At 39.7% G+C, this 17,259-nt stretch overlaps 1 protein-coding gene across 1 annotated transcript in view; it reads right to left on the minus strand.

Annotated features, from left to right (window-relative positions):
- Nucleotides 1-730: 730 nt before the first annotated feature.
- Nucleotides 731-17,259, minus strand: part of UBA6 (ubiquitin like modifier activating enzyme 6) — a 32,189-nt gene continuing 15,660 nt past the window's right edge. Inside the window, exons 15-34 of the mRNA XM_075090594.1 lie at nucleotides 16,914-17,057; nucleotides 16,204-16,271; nucleotides 15,849-15,927; nucleotides 15,554-15,634; nucleotides 15,099-15,176; nucleotides 13,620-13,801; nucleotides 12,927-13,032; nucleotides 11,817-11,906; nucleotides 11,626-11,706; nucleotides 10,876-11,004; nucleotides 9,924-9,975; nucleotides 9,755-9,818; nucleotides 8,807-8,876; nucleotides 8,083-8,154; nucleotides 6,811-6,928; nucleotides 5,683-5,876; nucleotides 4,914-5,041; nucleotides 4,032-4,119; nucleotides 3,552-3,646; nucleotides 731-1,333 (exon numbers count right to left, since the gene is read on the minus strand). Of these exons, the coding sequence (XP_074946695.1) occupies nucleotides 1,198-1,333; nucleotides 3,552-3,646; nucleotides 4,032-4,119; nucleotides 4,914-5,041; nucleotides 5,683-5,876; nucleotides 6,811-6,928; nucleotides 8,083-8,154; nucleotides 8,807-8,876; nucleotides 9,755-9,818; nucleotides 9,924-9,975; nucleotides 10,876-11,004; nucleotides 11,626-11,706; nucleotides 11,817-11,906; nucleotides 12,927-13,032; nucleotides 13,620-13,801; nucleotides 15,099-15,176; nucleotides 15,554-15,634; nucleotides 15,849-15,927; nucleotides 16,204-16,271; nucleotides 16,914-17,057 (2,055 nt within the window). The 3' untranslated portion in view covers nucleotides 731-1,197. The remainder of the gene's footprint in view (nucleotides 1,334-3,551; nucleotides 3,647-4,031; nucleotides 4,120-4,913; nucleotides 5,042-5,682; nucleotides 5,877-6,810; nucleotides 6,929-8,082; nucleotides 8,155-8,806; nucleotides 8,877-9,754; nucleotides 9,819-9,923; nucleotides 9,976-10,875; nucleotides 11,005-11,625; nucleotides 11,707-11,816; nucleotides 11,907-12,926; nucleotides 13,033-13,619; nucleotides 13,802-15,098; nucleotides 15,177-15,553; nucleotides 15,635-15,848; nucleotides 15,928-16,203; nucleotides 16,272-16,913; nucleotides 17,058-17,259) is intronic.

Consider the following 17,259-nt stretch of genomic DNA (forward strand, 5'->3'; position numbering starts at 1 on the left):
ACTCTATCATCATTGGGAGAAAAAAAAAGAACTACCAGCTCAACTATCCACTGTTTAAATGACAGAGAAAATAAAGTGGTGTCACAGATGTTTCTGTAACGCACCTCTGCCTCACCACAGCAGCAAAGCTAGTCCCTAATTATTTCTGATTAAGCTGATTCTTTATACTTAGATATCCCTCATAACTGACTGATGATGATAAAAACCTCAGTGTTCAGTGCAACTCAGACTTGCGCTATGGCCAGGCGTACAGCATGCGCATTCACTCTAAGGGAATGGTACCAAGAGGAGCAGCTGAGGAAACAGTATTTGCTATAACAAACATCCAGAGCCATTTGCCTTTTCCTCCTTTTGAAGTCATGATTTGCTACAGTGTTTTTAATTTGGTGAGGGCAGAAAGGCTCAACCACACCAAACACTTTCTCTTTCTTGAAGAAAAAGCTTTATTGTTGAAAGTGTTAACTCAGCTCTCCGATAGGTTTTGACTTTCCCCATATTGCAGTATTCCCCAAAGAACAATTCCAGCTCTTTTGACTAGAGGGGAGCTGTGACAACATACACCTACTCAAGGCCTGCCTCCCTACGTTTCCGTGTTGAGACTGACATCAGATAGCTGCTCTGACACACAGCATCACTAACTGTTCAGAAAGGCGCACCAACGACGCAGTAAAGCAGTTCATCTGCTTTTAAGTGGGAGTTTAAACCTTTTGGATGGATTAAATCTCACGTGTAGATGCAAGAATGAAATTCTTGTTGAGAATTAAGTAACATATGAAATGCATTTGAGATGTTCTTAGAATACCAGGAGTATCATAAAATGGCAGTTTCCCCATTTTTTGCACTCTTCTCTAAGCAGCGCCGGATTTGCACATGGGGACCACTTGTTAGGTTCACCGTTCTTCTTGCTTTCTTCAGCTCCCCACAAACTAATACAAATCTTGTCTTTAAGGTAAGGACTGTACTGAACATTCCATCTCATGACATGACCAATCCTCCTTTGAGCAAACAGGTTTGAAGAAAATGGGAGCAGAAGAAACATAAATCCAGTTGGTCTTCAGTGCAAAGCCACTGATTTTCACCATTTGTTTTAATTAAGGCTTCACAAAAAAGAAACACATAGTACCATCTTTAACAGCTGAAAATTCGCACACTCCTTTCAGAACAAATGGTCCAAGAGTGACTTTTGTGTCTCTACCATCAATTGTCTTCCTGAACAAAGTAGTATCTCACTGGTGGCCCTGGCAAGTCTTCCTCTCCATCAGTCTCTGGAGCAAACGATACTGTCAAATCCACATACTTCTTATCAGCTGATGGTTTCACGAGCTTTTGCATCCTACAAGGAAACAAAGAACATTTTGTTAACATACCAGAAGGAGGATTGGCAGTGAGAATTCAGGGCCAGGCTAGGATGAATTTCACTGCCAGCAATGAAGCCCAGCATACTAGAAACCAGATTAAAATGGAGAATTAGCTGCCTTTTTAATTTTGACACAAAAGCTGTTACTCCACCTAAGGTATTTCATTTTCTTGATAGACCCAGCCTTTTAATGAACTATTACATTGTTCACTAACAAATGCTCAGCACAAAAAAGAAGAGAAAATGGCGAGTTTCAGATGGGACTCCTCACTGACGTAGTTTCTCTTTGGTGTCCTACTAAGGCACACGGCAAAGTGAGCTTTCTGTGCAAGCTTTTGGTCAGTGAGGAGGAGTAAGTTCTCGGTCTACCAATAATGGCTGGTTTTAATGCGTTATTAGGGAGAACTGCTCCAGTGCAGACAGTAGATACACAGTTCTTTTGGAAAATAATTCTATTGGAGTTAAGACTTGTTAAGTCCTTGAATTTCAAAGGCAAACACCAACGATGGGGAAAACCAGCCAGGATCTGGGACTTCTTCCTTTGTGACCACAACGGGAGTTTAAACCAGGTAAGCATGCCAAAGGCAACTTCCTCCCTTTGCTCTCCGCAGTCTCAAAAGTTACAGCTATCTCTTGGAAGTAGCACAATTAAATACTGAAGTAGAAGGTCAATCAACCTCACTTTCATTACATATCTTTAGATGTCTCAGAATTATTTTCTTGCTGACTCGGAGCACTAGTTCATGAGGCCAGCAAAAATGCTCGGAGGTTGAGGGAACACAGTCATTCATTTCTGTTCCGCACAGGTCACTTAGAGAGGGATTTCTCTTCTGGCTATGCTTTAGCACGCAGGTCAAAAAGCTGCTTTCCTCAGAGTACTGGTTCCCTTGCAAGAACACAAAGCATTAGCCTCTTCTCAACAAAGACACTGAGGCCATATCCATTTGCATGAGGAAGCCCCAGGCTAGAGAGCAAGGCAGGGAACTATGTCTCTAAAACTTGCTTTTAAGGAGTACACAACCAGTCAACGGTGTAATTCTGAAATGAAGACAGTTTTGTAATGCTTGTCATATTACAATGAGAGGAAGATTTTAAACACCTTAAGAAAAAAACAAATATACAAGCAAGACCAGACTTTGCTGTGCAAATACCTTATAAAGCTTTTTGGACTGTAACAGAACCCCAAGTTGCTGTAACTAGATGGAAAGCCTGAATTGAGTCTCAGGGTAATAGGGTAATAAGAAATCCTGATATTCACAAGGCAGCTTCACACCGTGCCTGTGACTTCATTAAACACCACACTCATTCAAAATTATTTATACAGATGCAGGAGAAGGAATATTAACTACTTATTTTGAGATAGCCTGTAAATTCACATCTTAGTATGCCAGGCACTCTACAGGCAGTACCAACTTAGAGGCTCTTCTCTCCCTGGAATTTTGAAGTAGCTTGTCCGTAACATACTACTTCGCCTGACGTTACCTACTGGCAGACCTTTGACCGAAACAGTACTGATCAATCCACTTACTAGCTGTAAGGAACAAATTTTGAGCCACAGAATTTCAATCAATATACAAGGTAGAACTAAACCTGGGTGTTACTTCGCAAAGGCCTATCAGTCAAAAACCAATGCCCTGCCCTCACACCCTCCCAAACTTCCAAATACCCCTATTTCCTGTCAGTGAAAGGCACTGCAAAGCCTTGTGAATGTCTTCATTTTTAAAAGGGCTAAAGTGAACCATGCAGACTTCCAGAATCTCAATCTGCAACCAATACATTAACTCCTCCCTGAATAAGTGTTCTCATTCTTTCAGAGCTAAGTTGCTAAACATCACCATTAGTTTAAAGCCAATTTTAAAAAGTTTTAGTTTTGTTCTGCTTGAACCAAGGTACGTTCTTTCCCAAAAAAAACCTTACTGTCAGACTCCTTTGGGTTTCTCATTCTGGCATTCATCAGTTAGAGTAGCATTTTGCAAGGCTCCTGTCCTCACAACAGAAGTTAATTCACTTTCCCTTTTTTCTTTTTTTTTTCCCCCTCAAAAGGAAGAAATTACTTTTCTTTCCCAAATATCAATAACTTGCAACTACTTTGAGAGAAAACATTGCTGTCAGGCACACGTCCTTATGATACAACCAGTGGACATAATCTGTTCATGCACTCGCACCCCTTGATCCATTTTCCAGTTATACTTACGTCAGCTTTAGTCTTTTAATATGACCTGGCATCACGGGAACATACAGCATTTTGACCCCCTGTACAACCATAGTTGGTTCAATTCTGTATTTCTCCTGGAATTCACAAATTGAAACCTATTAAAGGACTAGAACAGCTGCATGAGCTAGCAGATACTACTACTGCTAATACTACCACTATTCAAAACCATAGGATCCCAGAACCAGAAAACTTGCTAATGCATGGATGCTGACAGAAGTTTTATTAAGATACATTTGAGCCAATTGAATTAACAAAGAATTTGAAAATAGGCTTGGATGCATTTACTTAGAGACCTTCCCATTGACATTAATTCTTTCTAGAATTGCTCTGGTTTGAAAAATAACTTGATAAAAGGAAAAAAAAACAAAACCAACCAAACAAAAAAAAACCAAAACCCAAACCAAGAAATCCTTCTCCTCTCATCATGTATTAATCTAGTACAATAGACGATTAACTTACTCTGACAGCATTTATGAAATCCGACAGAGTAAAATCCTCTTTCCCATATATTGTCCACCTGTCCCAGATTGTAAATGATATCCCATTTCTGTTTTAAAAAGAGAAAGGTGAATGTGAACTCAGGCACTGCCTTTAAACATGTGCTGTAGAACTGCTCTCTCTTCTAGCGACTTCCTGTTTTATCTTGAGCAAAAAATCTCTTCCCTCTCTGCTGCCAATTCTCCAGCCCTTTCACCTGGCTAAGCACAAGACACAGTAAGAACTCTTAGTAAACACAGTATCTGGCAATGAACTTACTGAGTTTTCAGACCTGCTGAAAAACAGCTCCTGTATTGACTAAGACACAAAAGTGTGTCCAGTCTGTGCAGACAGGATATTTATTAAAAACCACACTGCACATCTAACTCATCTAGATTTTTAAAGCCTCACTAGCAACAGCTTCCACTGAAAACAAAACTAAGCCCTTAAAACCGCTGTTTTTAAAATTAGGACAAAAAAAGTACATGCTGCGTTTTCCAAACAGGATGTTCTTGAGCAATGCATTGTGGGACACCCTTGTTGGTACTAAGAATATCACTCACATCTTTAGCAGTACACAGTAAATGGGCAATAGAGTTTGATAGCAAGCACTAAGTGAATTGTGATCTTCCAAGTTTAAAGAACAACAAAAAACCAACCCTGAATATCTAACATGTTCAACTGGAGTATGACCATGAGCTGTGGCTCCATCACAGTTCTGCTATGCGAGCACATAAAGCCTTTATCTGATTATCTGGGTTTAATAACTGTACAAACTTCGCACTTGTTGCAATGGCTCACCAAGTTCTAAGCAACAATTAGCAGGTTTCCAAATACCACCCCTTTTGCCATTGTCCTTCCTACCTGATTTCCGTTCTTCTTACTTCAGCTGTCTCTGTAAAGACCATTATGGGAATGGCGAGGTTCAGAAAACAGTTCTTGTATGCATCTGCTGGGTAGCCACCCACAACTTTGATGAGTTCTAGCGCAACCTACAGTAAACAAGAACCCCGTACTTCCATGAGACCAAACACAGGTTTTAGGTACTGTGTTATCAACACTAGTTCAATTAAGATGCCAGTAACTACAGAGTTAGCAACTTTGTTAATGAGGTCAACGTTTGCCCAATCGGCAGAGTAAATCACATCTGGAGACGCAACCCAATATGCCACAGAAATCAATTCTGTTGCTGCTAATGGAAATATTTAAAACATTCAAAAGCATTCCTAATGTAGGACTCTTCCAAAATTGTTTAATTCAAGACACCTCCACAAAGCATGCAGCTCTGTTGAGGTGCATGGATGTGAACTACTACAGAACAGACCCTTTCCACTCTTGGCAGTGGCACTCTGATGGAAGTTAGTATCAGCTGCAGAAAACAAGCCAGAATGCTGATCTCCAACTCCTCTTTCTGATCAGCAAATCAGAAATAAAAGCAGCAAGGGCTTACCACACCTAGAACCAAGAGTGACCTTTTGTATTGTACATGAGAAAAAAAGATTATGAAGTTAAAAATAAATGCATTTCTTTAACTCAACTCTGTCAGGGTAGTGTTACTCAATATCCAGACAACAATGGTTTTATGCAAGGAACAGTAAGAGAAAGAAATATGCATTTTAAAAAGCATACTCACCAGCCCTGATACTGCAGCAGTAGCTGTTGCAATTGCAGGAATAATCTTTCCAGCAATACGTTTTGTTTTGAACCGATCTGCTGGTTCGATGTTGTACATCTTGGCTCGCAAGTTTGATGCTGCTGTTATGAAATCTATATGCCCGTTACTATCATCATCTTTTTCAAAGGAGATGGGCTTCATTTGCAAGTCATCTGCTCACGAAAAAAAGAGCAAAAATCATTATTAGAAAACTGAAGATGTTCTAAACATAAGTCATAAGGAACTAGAACCTTAACAAATGAAAAATGTCACATTCTGGAGCTTGGTGCCTTATTTATAACTTGCTTTCCCATGCTAGAAGCAGAAATGCCCCTATCAATACCAGTTGTTAAAAGTGAGTACTGAAAAATATCAGCAGAGCTAGATAATTTTATTTTCCGTGCAACACCAGATTTTGGACAGTCCTGTGGATGTTTCTTATACACCCCATCTCACTATAGATCCATCCTGCAAGAATTCCCTCTATAAGCTTTAACTGTAACCATTTCACTATGGACTCAGCAGCATGGGAGGCAGAGGTTAGGGCTGACACTTCAGGGGATGGGTTAGAACCAAGCTAATCTTTCTCCCCTGTGTTCACTGGCTAAAAATGCATGCATGTAGTTGCTGCCCAATGACCTTTTCATATGGCCAGGCACAAAAATGGGATTCAAACATACTCATTTTAACATATCTAGAAGATGCTGAAGAAGACTCTAACAGCCTTCACAATTCAGGATAATTTCAGACTGATTCCTGTAAGTAGTAATTCTCAACCTGCTCATACCAAAAATCACTTTCAGTCCATCTGGCAACTGGCTGGCGCCCTTTCTGTCCTTAGGAGTTCAATTCCCTGCTGCCTGCTTGCTGTCATCAGGGTTGTACTTATATGCAAGTGTAACAGCAAACAAAGAAAACTTGCAGGAATCTCAGAAATACAGAAGCATAGCATAATGCCAAACAATAAGGACAGTTATCTGCACAGCACTTAAGAAAGCTTTACCTATCAGCTATCTGCTTCTTGCAGAATTACAGAACTGCTGTCATGCTACTGACATTGCAGTTGCAAGATGTTACTAAGTGATGAAGCTAGTTTGCACTACTCACTTTCCAGAGCTTCATTGGACAGTATAGACTTCTCCAGCTGGAATATAGCATTTCTTTCATCCTCGCTGCTGACTGGAATATGATCTGGTTTTCTTGCAGTTTCATCAGTCTGTACAACCTGCAAGTGTGTGCAGTGCTTGAGTAACAAAATACATGAAGTTTGTACAGCACAAGTGTGAAGTGTGCAGGGAAGGCAGGAAATCTATTCATCTTTTCTCCCCAGTTCAAGAGAGACATAACTTACAGAAGCAAGTCCAGCCAAGGGCCACAAGTATCAATAAAGACTGGAGCATCTCTCATGCAAGGAGAAGCTGAGAGAGCTGGGACGGTTCAGCTTGGAGAAGAGAAGGCTCAGTGGAATCTTATAAATGTGTATAAATATCTGAAGGGGGGAAGTGCAGAAGGAAGAGCCAGACTCTTTTCACTGGTGCTCACTGACAGGACAAGGGGGTATGGGCACAAATTGAAGCATGTAAAAATCCATAAGAAACATATTTTAAAGAAAAACAAACAAACAAACCAACCCAACCAAAACAGAGACAGGCTGTGGAGTCTCCATCCTCAGAGATACTCAAAACCCAATGGGATGCAGTCCTTGGTGATCTGCTCTGGCTGCCCCTGTTTGAGCAAGGGGATTGGACTAGGTGGTCTCTAGACATCCCCGACAACCTCAACCATTCTGTGATTCTGAGTTAAAATATCAGTTTTGTCTAATAATGCAACCATTCATGAGACCAGTGTTAACACTGAGCAAGAAAATATGAAAACACCCTGAATATTTGCTAATTTTAAATGATGACAAATGCTAGCCACTGCACAATAACACTTAAGCTGTTTTGAAGTTAACACTTCAAAAATAAACAAGAGAGTAATGACACCTCCTTAATATTACCTAGAAAGAAATAACAAATTGACACTAGTCTTGGATTTCTTTAAAGTTGCTTATGAGTAAAATTTTGCTACTTTTATTAGAACAGTATAGGCTCATATAAACTTGAAAAAAGCTTGCAGACTGACAACCATGCATGAGAAACAATGCTACAACAAATAATTTGCAAAAGGCAAAAAACTCCCCACATCTTGCATTTAGCATCTGGTACATAGATACCTTAGCTATATCAAGTTAAAGCAGCCCTGTATGCCACCCTTTTGTTTCCCCAAAACACCTTTTCACTTGTGTTTATTTCTCATCAGCATCAGTGCAAGAAGTAGTTGGAGATGTGGGACACTGCTTGTGGATTTTTTTTCCTTTAAACTCAATATCACACTTACTTTGTTTGAAGGTCTGAACTCTGGTACCTTCACAGCTGAAATTATCTTCAAAATCGTTTCCTCTGACAAATCCTGTTAGGGTTTTGAAGAAGAACAATTTAAATCCACATCAACTCAAAAAGTATATCCAGTAGCATTTCAAAGAATACCAAAACATCCCACAAACATTCAATGATTTTTCAGTGAAACATCATCACTGAAACACCAAGTGACGTTTTAGTTGCCCCAGTGAACCAGAGTGGTGTGAAGTGCCTAGCACTTGAAAACTGAATAGAACTGAAGTGTAAACGTGACTTACAGGATGATCCAATCAGAAAAGGGGTAGCAATAAAAACAAAGGATAAGCAACACAGAGGCTCTGGGTAGTGAAAAATAAAACTCTCAGACCATAGCTAAGACACTGAATTAAAAAAAATGCCTTAAAGAGGTCTTCTTTCAGTTCAGTTATTATATTGCACAGGAAATAGGTCCATCAAAGAAAGAATTCCCAAGTTCAGTGCTTAGTGAAAATACCCAATACACTAACTCAGTTCTCCTCTGTGTTAGGGATTTAAATAAAGAAGACTAGATGTTAGCACTTGCTGAACAGCCAGTGCTGAATAATAGATTACTTTAAGAATCGCTTTAATACATTCTTGGAAAGAATTGGCAACTGGACATCAGGCCAAAACTGAACACATGCAACCAAGTTATGTGATGGGGACACTGTTACAGTATGGATTACCTTTTCAGTGAAAGGAACGCAGTACACCGTTGCAAAGAGTTTTGCTGCACTCACAATGAAACCATAGTGCCTGAAGAAAAGAGGAATATAATTATTTTTGGTTGGTTGGTTTTTTACTTCTGTGGCTCAAAGGTTTGCAATCACGTTCAAAGAGGTCTTGAAAACACACACAGAAAAACAGAATTCCGACCCTTTGGTGCACACAGTACAAAACAGATGACAGATTTTGAGGGACTCGGAAGTCCTCCCGAAAACTAAGCAAACTTTGATGAGTGAAGAGTTAATGAAAACCATATTTCCTTAACCTCTGCAGTCAAGAAAGTAACTACAAATGCTCACATGACATCAATATGATAACGAAAAGCTTCACCTCAGAAATACTTTGATATTTGCTGTGATCTCAGTTTTCACCCAAACTAAAAATGGCAATCAGCACAGTTTCTCAAAGCATCTGTAGATATGCAGCACAAAGGCTTTTCAATCCTTAATCCTTCAATGACATAAATTTTTCTAATTATCTGTAATACCAAAGCCATCTAGATCAGACACAAATTGTGATGAAGAAGAAAAGGGGTCCCTCCACTAGGTCATTTTAGGTAGTCCTGCATTTCATGACGTGGGCCGACGGGGCAGGGACGGTACCACAGCAACAACCCAGTAATTCTGTAGTCACAGGAGAAATGAAATGGGTTGTCCCAAGCCATTTCACATTAGGTGTTGTCAGACCTTCCCACAGCTCCCTTCAATCCCATGTCAGTGAAAGCTAAATTACCTGCAGTGAAAGTATGAGACAGTTCACCAAATCTGCCACAGCGCAAGGCCATGCACTAGTACCTGACAGGCACCAGTCCAACTTCTGGGGCTATAAAGCCATTGCCTTGCACTTTCTGCTGCAGGGTGAGTTTTATGGGATGCTATAAAACGCATCAGCGGCAGTACCATACTTACAAAGGATCATTAAATTCAAACTTCACTGGGAAAGGTGGCCTCTTTGGTGACTGCCAAAACAAACCTGGTAAGAAGACAGATTTAAGATGAAATCCTAAGGAATCAGGAATGGCAATGCACAACGCACACCATGAATTCACAACAGGCACAAAGGGGCATTTGTACTTACTTCCGTCTTTTAATCGTGTATCGAGGGGAAACGAATGAAGGAGCTGAAGAGCCTGGAGGAAAAGCCAGAGCAGCTTTAGTAATTGTCATATACAGATTGACATGACCACACTGAATCGAGCCTTCCTTTTAGTAATGATGTGAAATCTTAATACAGCTTTTAAGACACTCCAATAAGTAGTTGAAGTAATTGAAAGAGTTAAGAAAATCTAAGATGCCTGTGTCAAGATGGAAAGCTTAAAGACACAAGTACTACTAGACAGAGTGACTTGCCCATTCGTTCACAGGACAAAGATGACAATGTCACCTCATCTGTCAAAAGTCGAAGCAAGACACTTAAACCAACAAGCAAAGCCTTCCCCCCACCCTGTTGTCACTCTAGGGTCCTTGCATACCGATTCACCACTGGGAATGCAATGTTTTCTCAATTTGAGAGCTACCACCAGGGCTTCCATACACACAGACATGCTACATTTATTAATACACATCATGATCACATCTTTCCTACAAAATTACACACACACACACACACACATACACTTTAAGCAACACTGTGGACCAGATCCTCAGAGTGACTGGCTCTTATTTCAGCCAACCTTTCTGTGACATCTTTGAGAAAATCAGAGGTATGAAGATGAGTTCAGTAACAAAAGTTTAGTGGGAGAAACAAAAAGCCACTGTCCTTTAGTAAAAGACATCTGATAATCCTGCTGCTCTGGAAAAATGCCAAGAAAACTGCACAAAGACTACTGAACAGAGCACTAGGAGTGAGTTAAAAGCACTGCAGTAGAAAGAAGAAGGGATGCAGCATTTTAAAGTTTCAAATACAGTTCATTATTTATGAAGAGATGGAAATGAGTGCAAAGACTTGGCCACCTAGTTATTAGACTACCAAGTTTTCTAAAATCCTCATCAGTCTATCTAGTGCCACCTCATTTCCAGGTCTTACCTACCTTATGGCTAAAATACTTCTCAAATTTTACCCTTGCTAGTTCCACACATTGAGTCCAACTTCGGGGTCTTCTACTAAGTGTTTTAATAACATGAAAACAGCCTTCTAAGCTCTCCCCTGATTTTATTCTCTAGATAGAGAAGGAAATATGAAAATGTTAAAACAGACAAGATTCCTCCCAATCCAGTCAAACAGTAAATATGTTTTTAGTAAGTTACAGACAAAAGGAAACAGAGGGTCACTCTGTGAAACATTATTCTTTATGTGATCCTCTCCACTGGGTTTCTCCCCAGGTGCTGTGGTCTACTTGATTTATTTCCACCCAGCCCTGTGAACCATGGGCCATTACAGACTCACACGGAAAGATATCAAGCAATTGAGTCTAATTTATTACGTAGCTGAGTTCACTTCAAACTATGTCTTCCCTTCATTTTTCCCAGCTGGTTGCACATCAGTGTGACATCTACAATACACTCACTAGCAGTTCCTCAGTATTTCTGATTTCTATATCATGTACAGAGCACACATGAGCTAGAGATGCAAGCCCATTTATGAGGCACTGGCTCTGAATTATGAGGCACACCAGAAACACTGTTCCCATTAAGGATCAGCTAATGACTTGGCCAAATAAGTCTTCAGGTTTTCTGAATAAAGTCAGAAAGTAAGCCAAATCTCACTGAACTTAAACAGAAACAAAATCCGTAAAGCATTAGTTTAAACCCTGTTTTTTACCCTGACAACATTCCCCTACCTGTAAAACTTCCTCTGCAGACAGATAGGTTTGCCAGAATTTGTTAAACAATGAAGGTTTGTGAGAAAATGAACTTTCAAACTAGAAAATAAAAAGAACAAATATGGCATTTTACAAAAAGTATATCAAATCCCCCACCTTTCCCAATACACATTAAATTATGATGAATGCCAGTACACTCATTCCCATACCTTATCTCTTGCCCACTGTATCGTATGCTCAATGGCAGCTGGGAAAGATTTCAAGGTGCAAAAAGGTATTTCTTCTTCTGGTGGATCCCGCTGTAATTAAGGAGAGTTCTGTGTAAATGCAGGCTTATTAAAGTTTATTGCTAATAACAGCACCAAGAATTTCTAGGCTATATAAGTTTAAAACTCCACTGTTATAAAATACAAGATGGATTGCTTATGCTTAGAACAAAATCTGTTTTATGAACACTAACATATCACTCTATGAATAACAGTCTAAACACTGGAAAGGAAAACTGAACTCTGAAACATAAAAAACCAAAAGAAATTGCCAGCCAGCTTTCGCATACACTCCCAAAATGAAATACACCCTTTCACTCAAGGCCAGAAAGATGACTTTCTTTGTGCACCCTAGCAAGATCATTAGGATGCTCAAAATCCTGTCTCTGTGTCCACATGGCACCATGTCATGATGTTCTCAACCAGTGAATCTCTACCTTATAAAGGCAGTTTCACAAGGACTTAAACAGAGGGATACCGCAAGAGTTTGAAGGTTCATTTCCCCCTTCCCCATTCAAACAGAGCTGTTATGCATGCTTGTAAAAACTGGCAGGCTAATTCCTATTAGAGGCTTGTGTTTGTCCTTCCTGCCTGTAGAACTGATATTCACCAAAAACAAAATAAGCAGGCAGAAAGCAGTTTTAAGAAACAAACCCACAAGTTCAAAACCAGTTTGTAATGCCATTGTGGGACCAGACTCTTATTTAGAAGGGAGTTTTCAAGGGGAAAAAAAAAGTCAGTCCCTTGGAAATGCTTCAGAATTAGGACTTTTTCCAAATCTTGTGTTTCATGATTCATATACTAGTTGCTTTTAGTTATTGGCCTAGGTGCAATCGTCAGCTAGGTAGCAGACATGGTATCTCCAGTCTGCTCAAATTTTGTTTCCTGTGAGCTTTTTCTTCAGAAACCAAGGAATTAATTATCTCCTAATAGTGCTGATCTTCAGCAACTCAAATAGGCCACTTATTCTAGACAGATACATAAATGATTAAAGAATCACAGGGCATCATGGGACTAGCTACAGAAGATAAGCGATGGTCTTAAAACACTTACATGACTATTATAGGACTCTGTCAGATGGGGCACAATAACTTCTGTGTGTCCTTTTGTTCCCATGGTTCCAGAGTCTAGAAGAGGACGCAGGTTTGCTACACAACGACTGACATGGAAAGACACAGACTATCAGAATACAGCGTAATCACTACACTCTTGCCTCGCAGACTTTTTTGGAGAGTAACCAGAACTCTCTCTGGGCACTTCCAGAAGAGCAGAAAGCTTACACCAAACTCGGGAAAAGAAGAGGTTAAATGAGAAGAGCTATTTCAAGTTAGATCAGGATACCATAAACCTAAGCCTACCTGGATTACAGTATTAGCAATTCTTTCTAAATGTAAACATCCTTACTTATAAATTTAAATACATATTCTTATGCATAAATAATTCAACCTTAAGACTGCCACAGCATTCTCACCCTCACCAGACCTTGACAGCTATTCATTTCCAAGAACTCACTCCAAGGCTCTCTGCCATGTGAACAGTAGCAGCCACACAACAGCAGAGCTGGTTTCCACCAGAGTATAAACCCTTTCCTCCCCCCAGCCAGCATCGCTATAAAGTAGCAAGATATATCTGAGCAATTTCTTATCAGATCTTGTACGCAGTTGCAGATCAGGAAGATTAAGAATAGAAAAGCAGAGTTCACACGAGAACATGAAAAGCAGCCCTCGCTTCCTCTCCACAACCTACCTATCGATGTATCTCCTTGCCTCAACATTGTCCAAAGCAGTTACAATCACATCTTGCTTGGTATAGAATTCATCGCTGTAAGTGTTCTCAGTGGCTGGACAAACTTTATTAATATACGAGTCGATCTTTAAGTAAGGATTGATGTTCAGGGTTGCTTCTGCTGCAGTATAGCTTTTAGGTTTCTGGAAGTATAAATACGTGTTTATATATCAACAATATTCAGATAAAGAACATCTTGGACACAGAAGTATTGACTTCATCTGCTGATCAGACGACAATTCACTGACAGAAATGTTAGTATGTAAAACATAATAAAGGAAATTCTTTAATCATATACCTCCCTCACTAATAAATATCTTATTAATCTAGTTTTATTTTCAGTTTTATTTACAGTGGTGTGTCAGAGACCACGAGGTGAAAATGTTTAAATGGTGCAGCAGAAGCATACCGAGTAACTGATACTGATGCCACGTGCTGCCTCCCATGCTCTCAAAATGCCAGAAGAAAGGAGCAGTTCATGACTGTCAGAAGATAAACCCATCAGTTATTGTGACTATACCTATGTAGCATAGACATCAAACCCCTGTAAAAAATCACATTACTGCAAGGCATTCTACACAAAGCCAATTCAGGAGCTAAACTGAAATAAGAGTTTTTAACCTACCTGACACTTCTAGCCATACTACATGCAATTACCTAGGGATCAGGACTCAGAACAGTGGAACCCAAACCAGTGTGGCTTCTGAAAGCTCGCAGAATTCATCTTCCATTTATCTATCCACCTAAAATATAACCTGTTCCCAGATTTGCTGGACATAAACAGGAGGCAGAAAATTCAGCTGTTGGGTTTCGGGCAGAGGAATCCCTTTTCCCCATTGCTGTCAAGATCTGAGCCACCTTTTTTATTTCGTGCTGTGTTTGCAAGTTCTTTCTGCTTCTAAGGAATTAACAGTTTCTGTATCATACATTTACTGAACGTACTTTTTTTTTTGCCAAGCTATTTACCAGCTTAATGAAGACCGAATTAAGTCAGAAGATAGCAACTTTTGTCCAGTTCCATTAGCAGTAGCTCTTCTATTGAGAACACTTCTGCCAGTCCTGTCCATCTTTTACTGTTTTGTTTCATTCTCCCCAAATTTCAATGGTATAGTAAAGCATTTTTAGCATATAAACCCATGGCAGCTTCTTATGCAACACAGCATTCATCATCATCCACTTCTCAAGTTCAAGAGATTTCATTAGTGAAAGACACCAAGTACAAATTAAGATCAGACCAGCCCATTTTACACAAGAGATATTGGTGGTAAGTGGGATGCTAACACAGTTCTAGGTATTATTTTAAAAGATACTGGATTTCATTACAGCATTTAAATCTTTTCTACACTGAAGTACATGCACTCACAAGTTCAGCTTTTGGTGGGGACACAGGATGGGGAACAGGAGAAGAGTCCGGAATGTTTATTGAATGAGAAAGCCTACCTGTATGTGATGAGGTCGAAAAAGAAACTGCCTGTTCAGGTTGGATTTCTCTATCAAGTCTGGATCTGTTATTGTAACCTAAGTCAGAAGGGGCAAAAGCAACAGCTGAAATTACAATTTAAGTGTAGCACTGAGCAATAATCTTGATGAAATCTCTATAGAGACTTGTCAAAACAAAGCACTGCTGTTGTCATCCCACTGTGGCTAACAGCTCTGCCTGTGCTGACTGATTAAGCTTTGATTTAAAAATCAAAACACAGCAAGACTGCTCCAACTGTGTTCTGCTTCTAATTGCACACTACTTCGACGCTATGCTGAGGCCATTTTACCTTCTGTGGAGAGATCAACCTGAAAAAAGGCTTGGACTTTCAATATTTTTTAAGTAGCCTAATTATTTAATTATTCATTGTCACATTAATTTTTAATAAGCAAAGTGAGGTTAACAGGTGACTTACCAATCCTTTGTCTTGCCCACTACCAACACCAAGAAGTGCAAAGTTTTTTAACATTTCACAGCCTATTGCTCCACAGCCAACCTAAAAAAAAAAAGAAAATTACATTTTTAGAGTCAGTAATGTTAAGTGACAGCCATGAAGACAAGTGTAACAGACAAGTCCCATTATAATTTTGGACCATTTATTCTGCAGTGGCACACATCCTCAGGGCTGCTCTCATCGTTTTGAAGACAGTGGACATTAGCTGTATCAACAAAGCATTTGCAAAAAGCGTAACAGTGTCAGTCATACTCACCAAGAAAACATTCAAGTCATGCAGTTTCTGGCACAGAGAGTCTCCAATACAAGCCCTCAAGGCATCATACCTATCTCCCCTACGCAGGCACAGGAGACAAAAACAGAAGACTAGTAAGTTGTCATTTATCACGGTAGTATCATTGATGCCAAACTGCACTTTGACATGAAGTAAGAAAATCAGACCGAGTCCTCTATCATTCCTGGTCCTCCCATGCTCAAATACACACACATTCACAACCCCAAACCTGTCCCTCCAGCAAACCGCACTGACGTAACTGTAAAAGATATCTTCTGTGCCTGCCTGAGACTCAGATGTGAACAGTACAAAAACAGCAGACTGCAGTTATATTTACCGTGGGAGAAATTCTTCAGAGCCCATCTTTTCTAGACGTGTTACAATGTCTAACATATCTATATATAGCTGTAAAAACAAAAGAAAAAACCAATAAAAACCGTGAAAAACATTCACGTTATTTTTGTTTAAAAACCAAAAATATTTTCTATGTATAACAGAGTCTAGAAATCTAAAACCACTAATTTTTAACTGTCAGTGGAAAACTATACAGCATTCCGTTCCTTACAGTTCACTTAAATTTTAGTGGACAGGAAAAAGCACCTGGACACAGAGGGGAAAAAAGCTCACTGAAACATGAGCCACAAGCTTTTGACTTCTGACGGGCATGTTACCCCTCCACATTACACTGTGAAGTTTTATTCTGACACTTATCCTGAGAGTCTGAAAGCACTACTCTTAAGCGGAGTAGCTTACATCTGGACTGTATCACACCTCTCAGCCACGCACTGACAGGCCAACGCTCTCCTTGCTTGTGGGGAAAAAGAATGTGATGTCTGAACCCCAAATACAAAAATTTTAACTAAAACTGGCTGCACTTCTATTGTACGTATAGAAACATGATATCTTTTCCTAAATTCAGTCTCAAGTATTTTTTTTCCCCTATTTCAGGAGTTGTTCTGGCTGTTTTGATCATACAGCATTTACACACAACCGTACATTGGTAACACCAGTGTCAAAATAAAGATCCAAAAACAAAGACAACCTTACCCACTGCTGCAACGGAGAAAATTTTCCTGTTACTGCTTTCAAGACTTCCTGGCTAGCAACACCACCCACAGCTGCGGCCAGAGGAGCTAGAAATCCCTGAGCAGTCCTAGACAGCCATTTCACTATGTCTCCATTCACCTGAGGCTGAAAAATAAGACATAACAACAGATTTATCCCTTCAGTCAAGCAAGTCAGTGCTTGACATTTTCATAGATTATTGTTCTTCAGTAAAAGACAGACAAATCATTTCACTGTGACTAGCAAAAAGGTTTCCCACCAAGACAGATCCACTGTATACCCTGTACTTGTAATATGCATTTATGTAAAAACTGGATTCACAGAGCCA

Source organism: Phalacrocorax aristotelis, chromosome 4 (genome assembly GCF_949628215.1).
Source record: "Phalacrocorax aristotelis chromosome 4, bGulAri2.1, whole genome shotgun sequence".
NCBI lineage: Eukaryota > Metazoa > Chordata > Aves > Suliformes > Phalacrocoracidae > Phalacrocorax > Phalacrocorax aristotelis.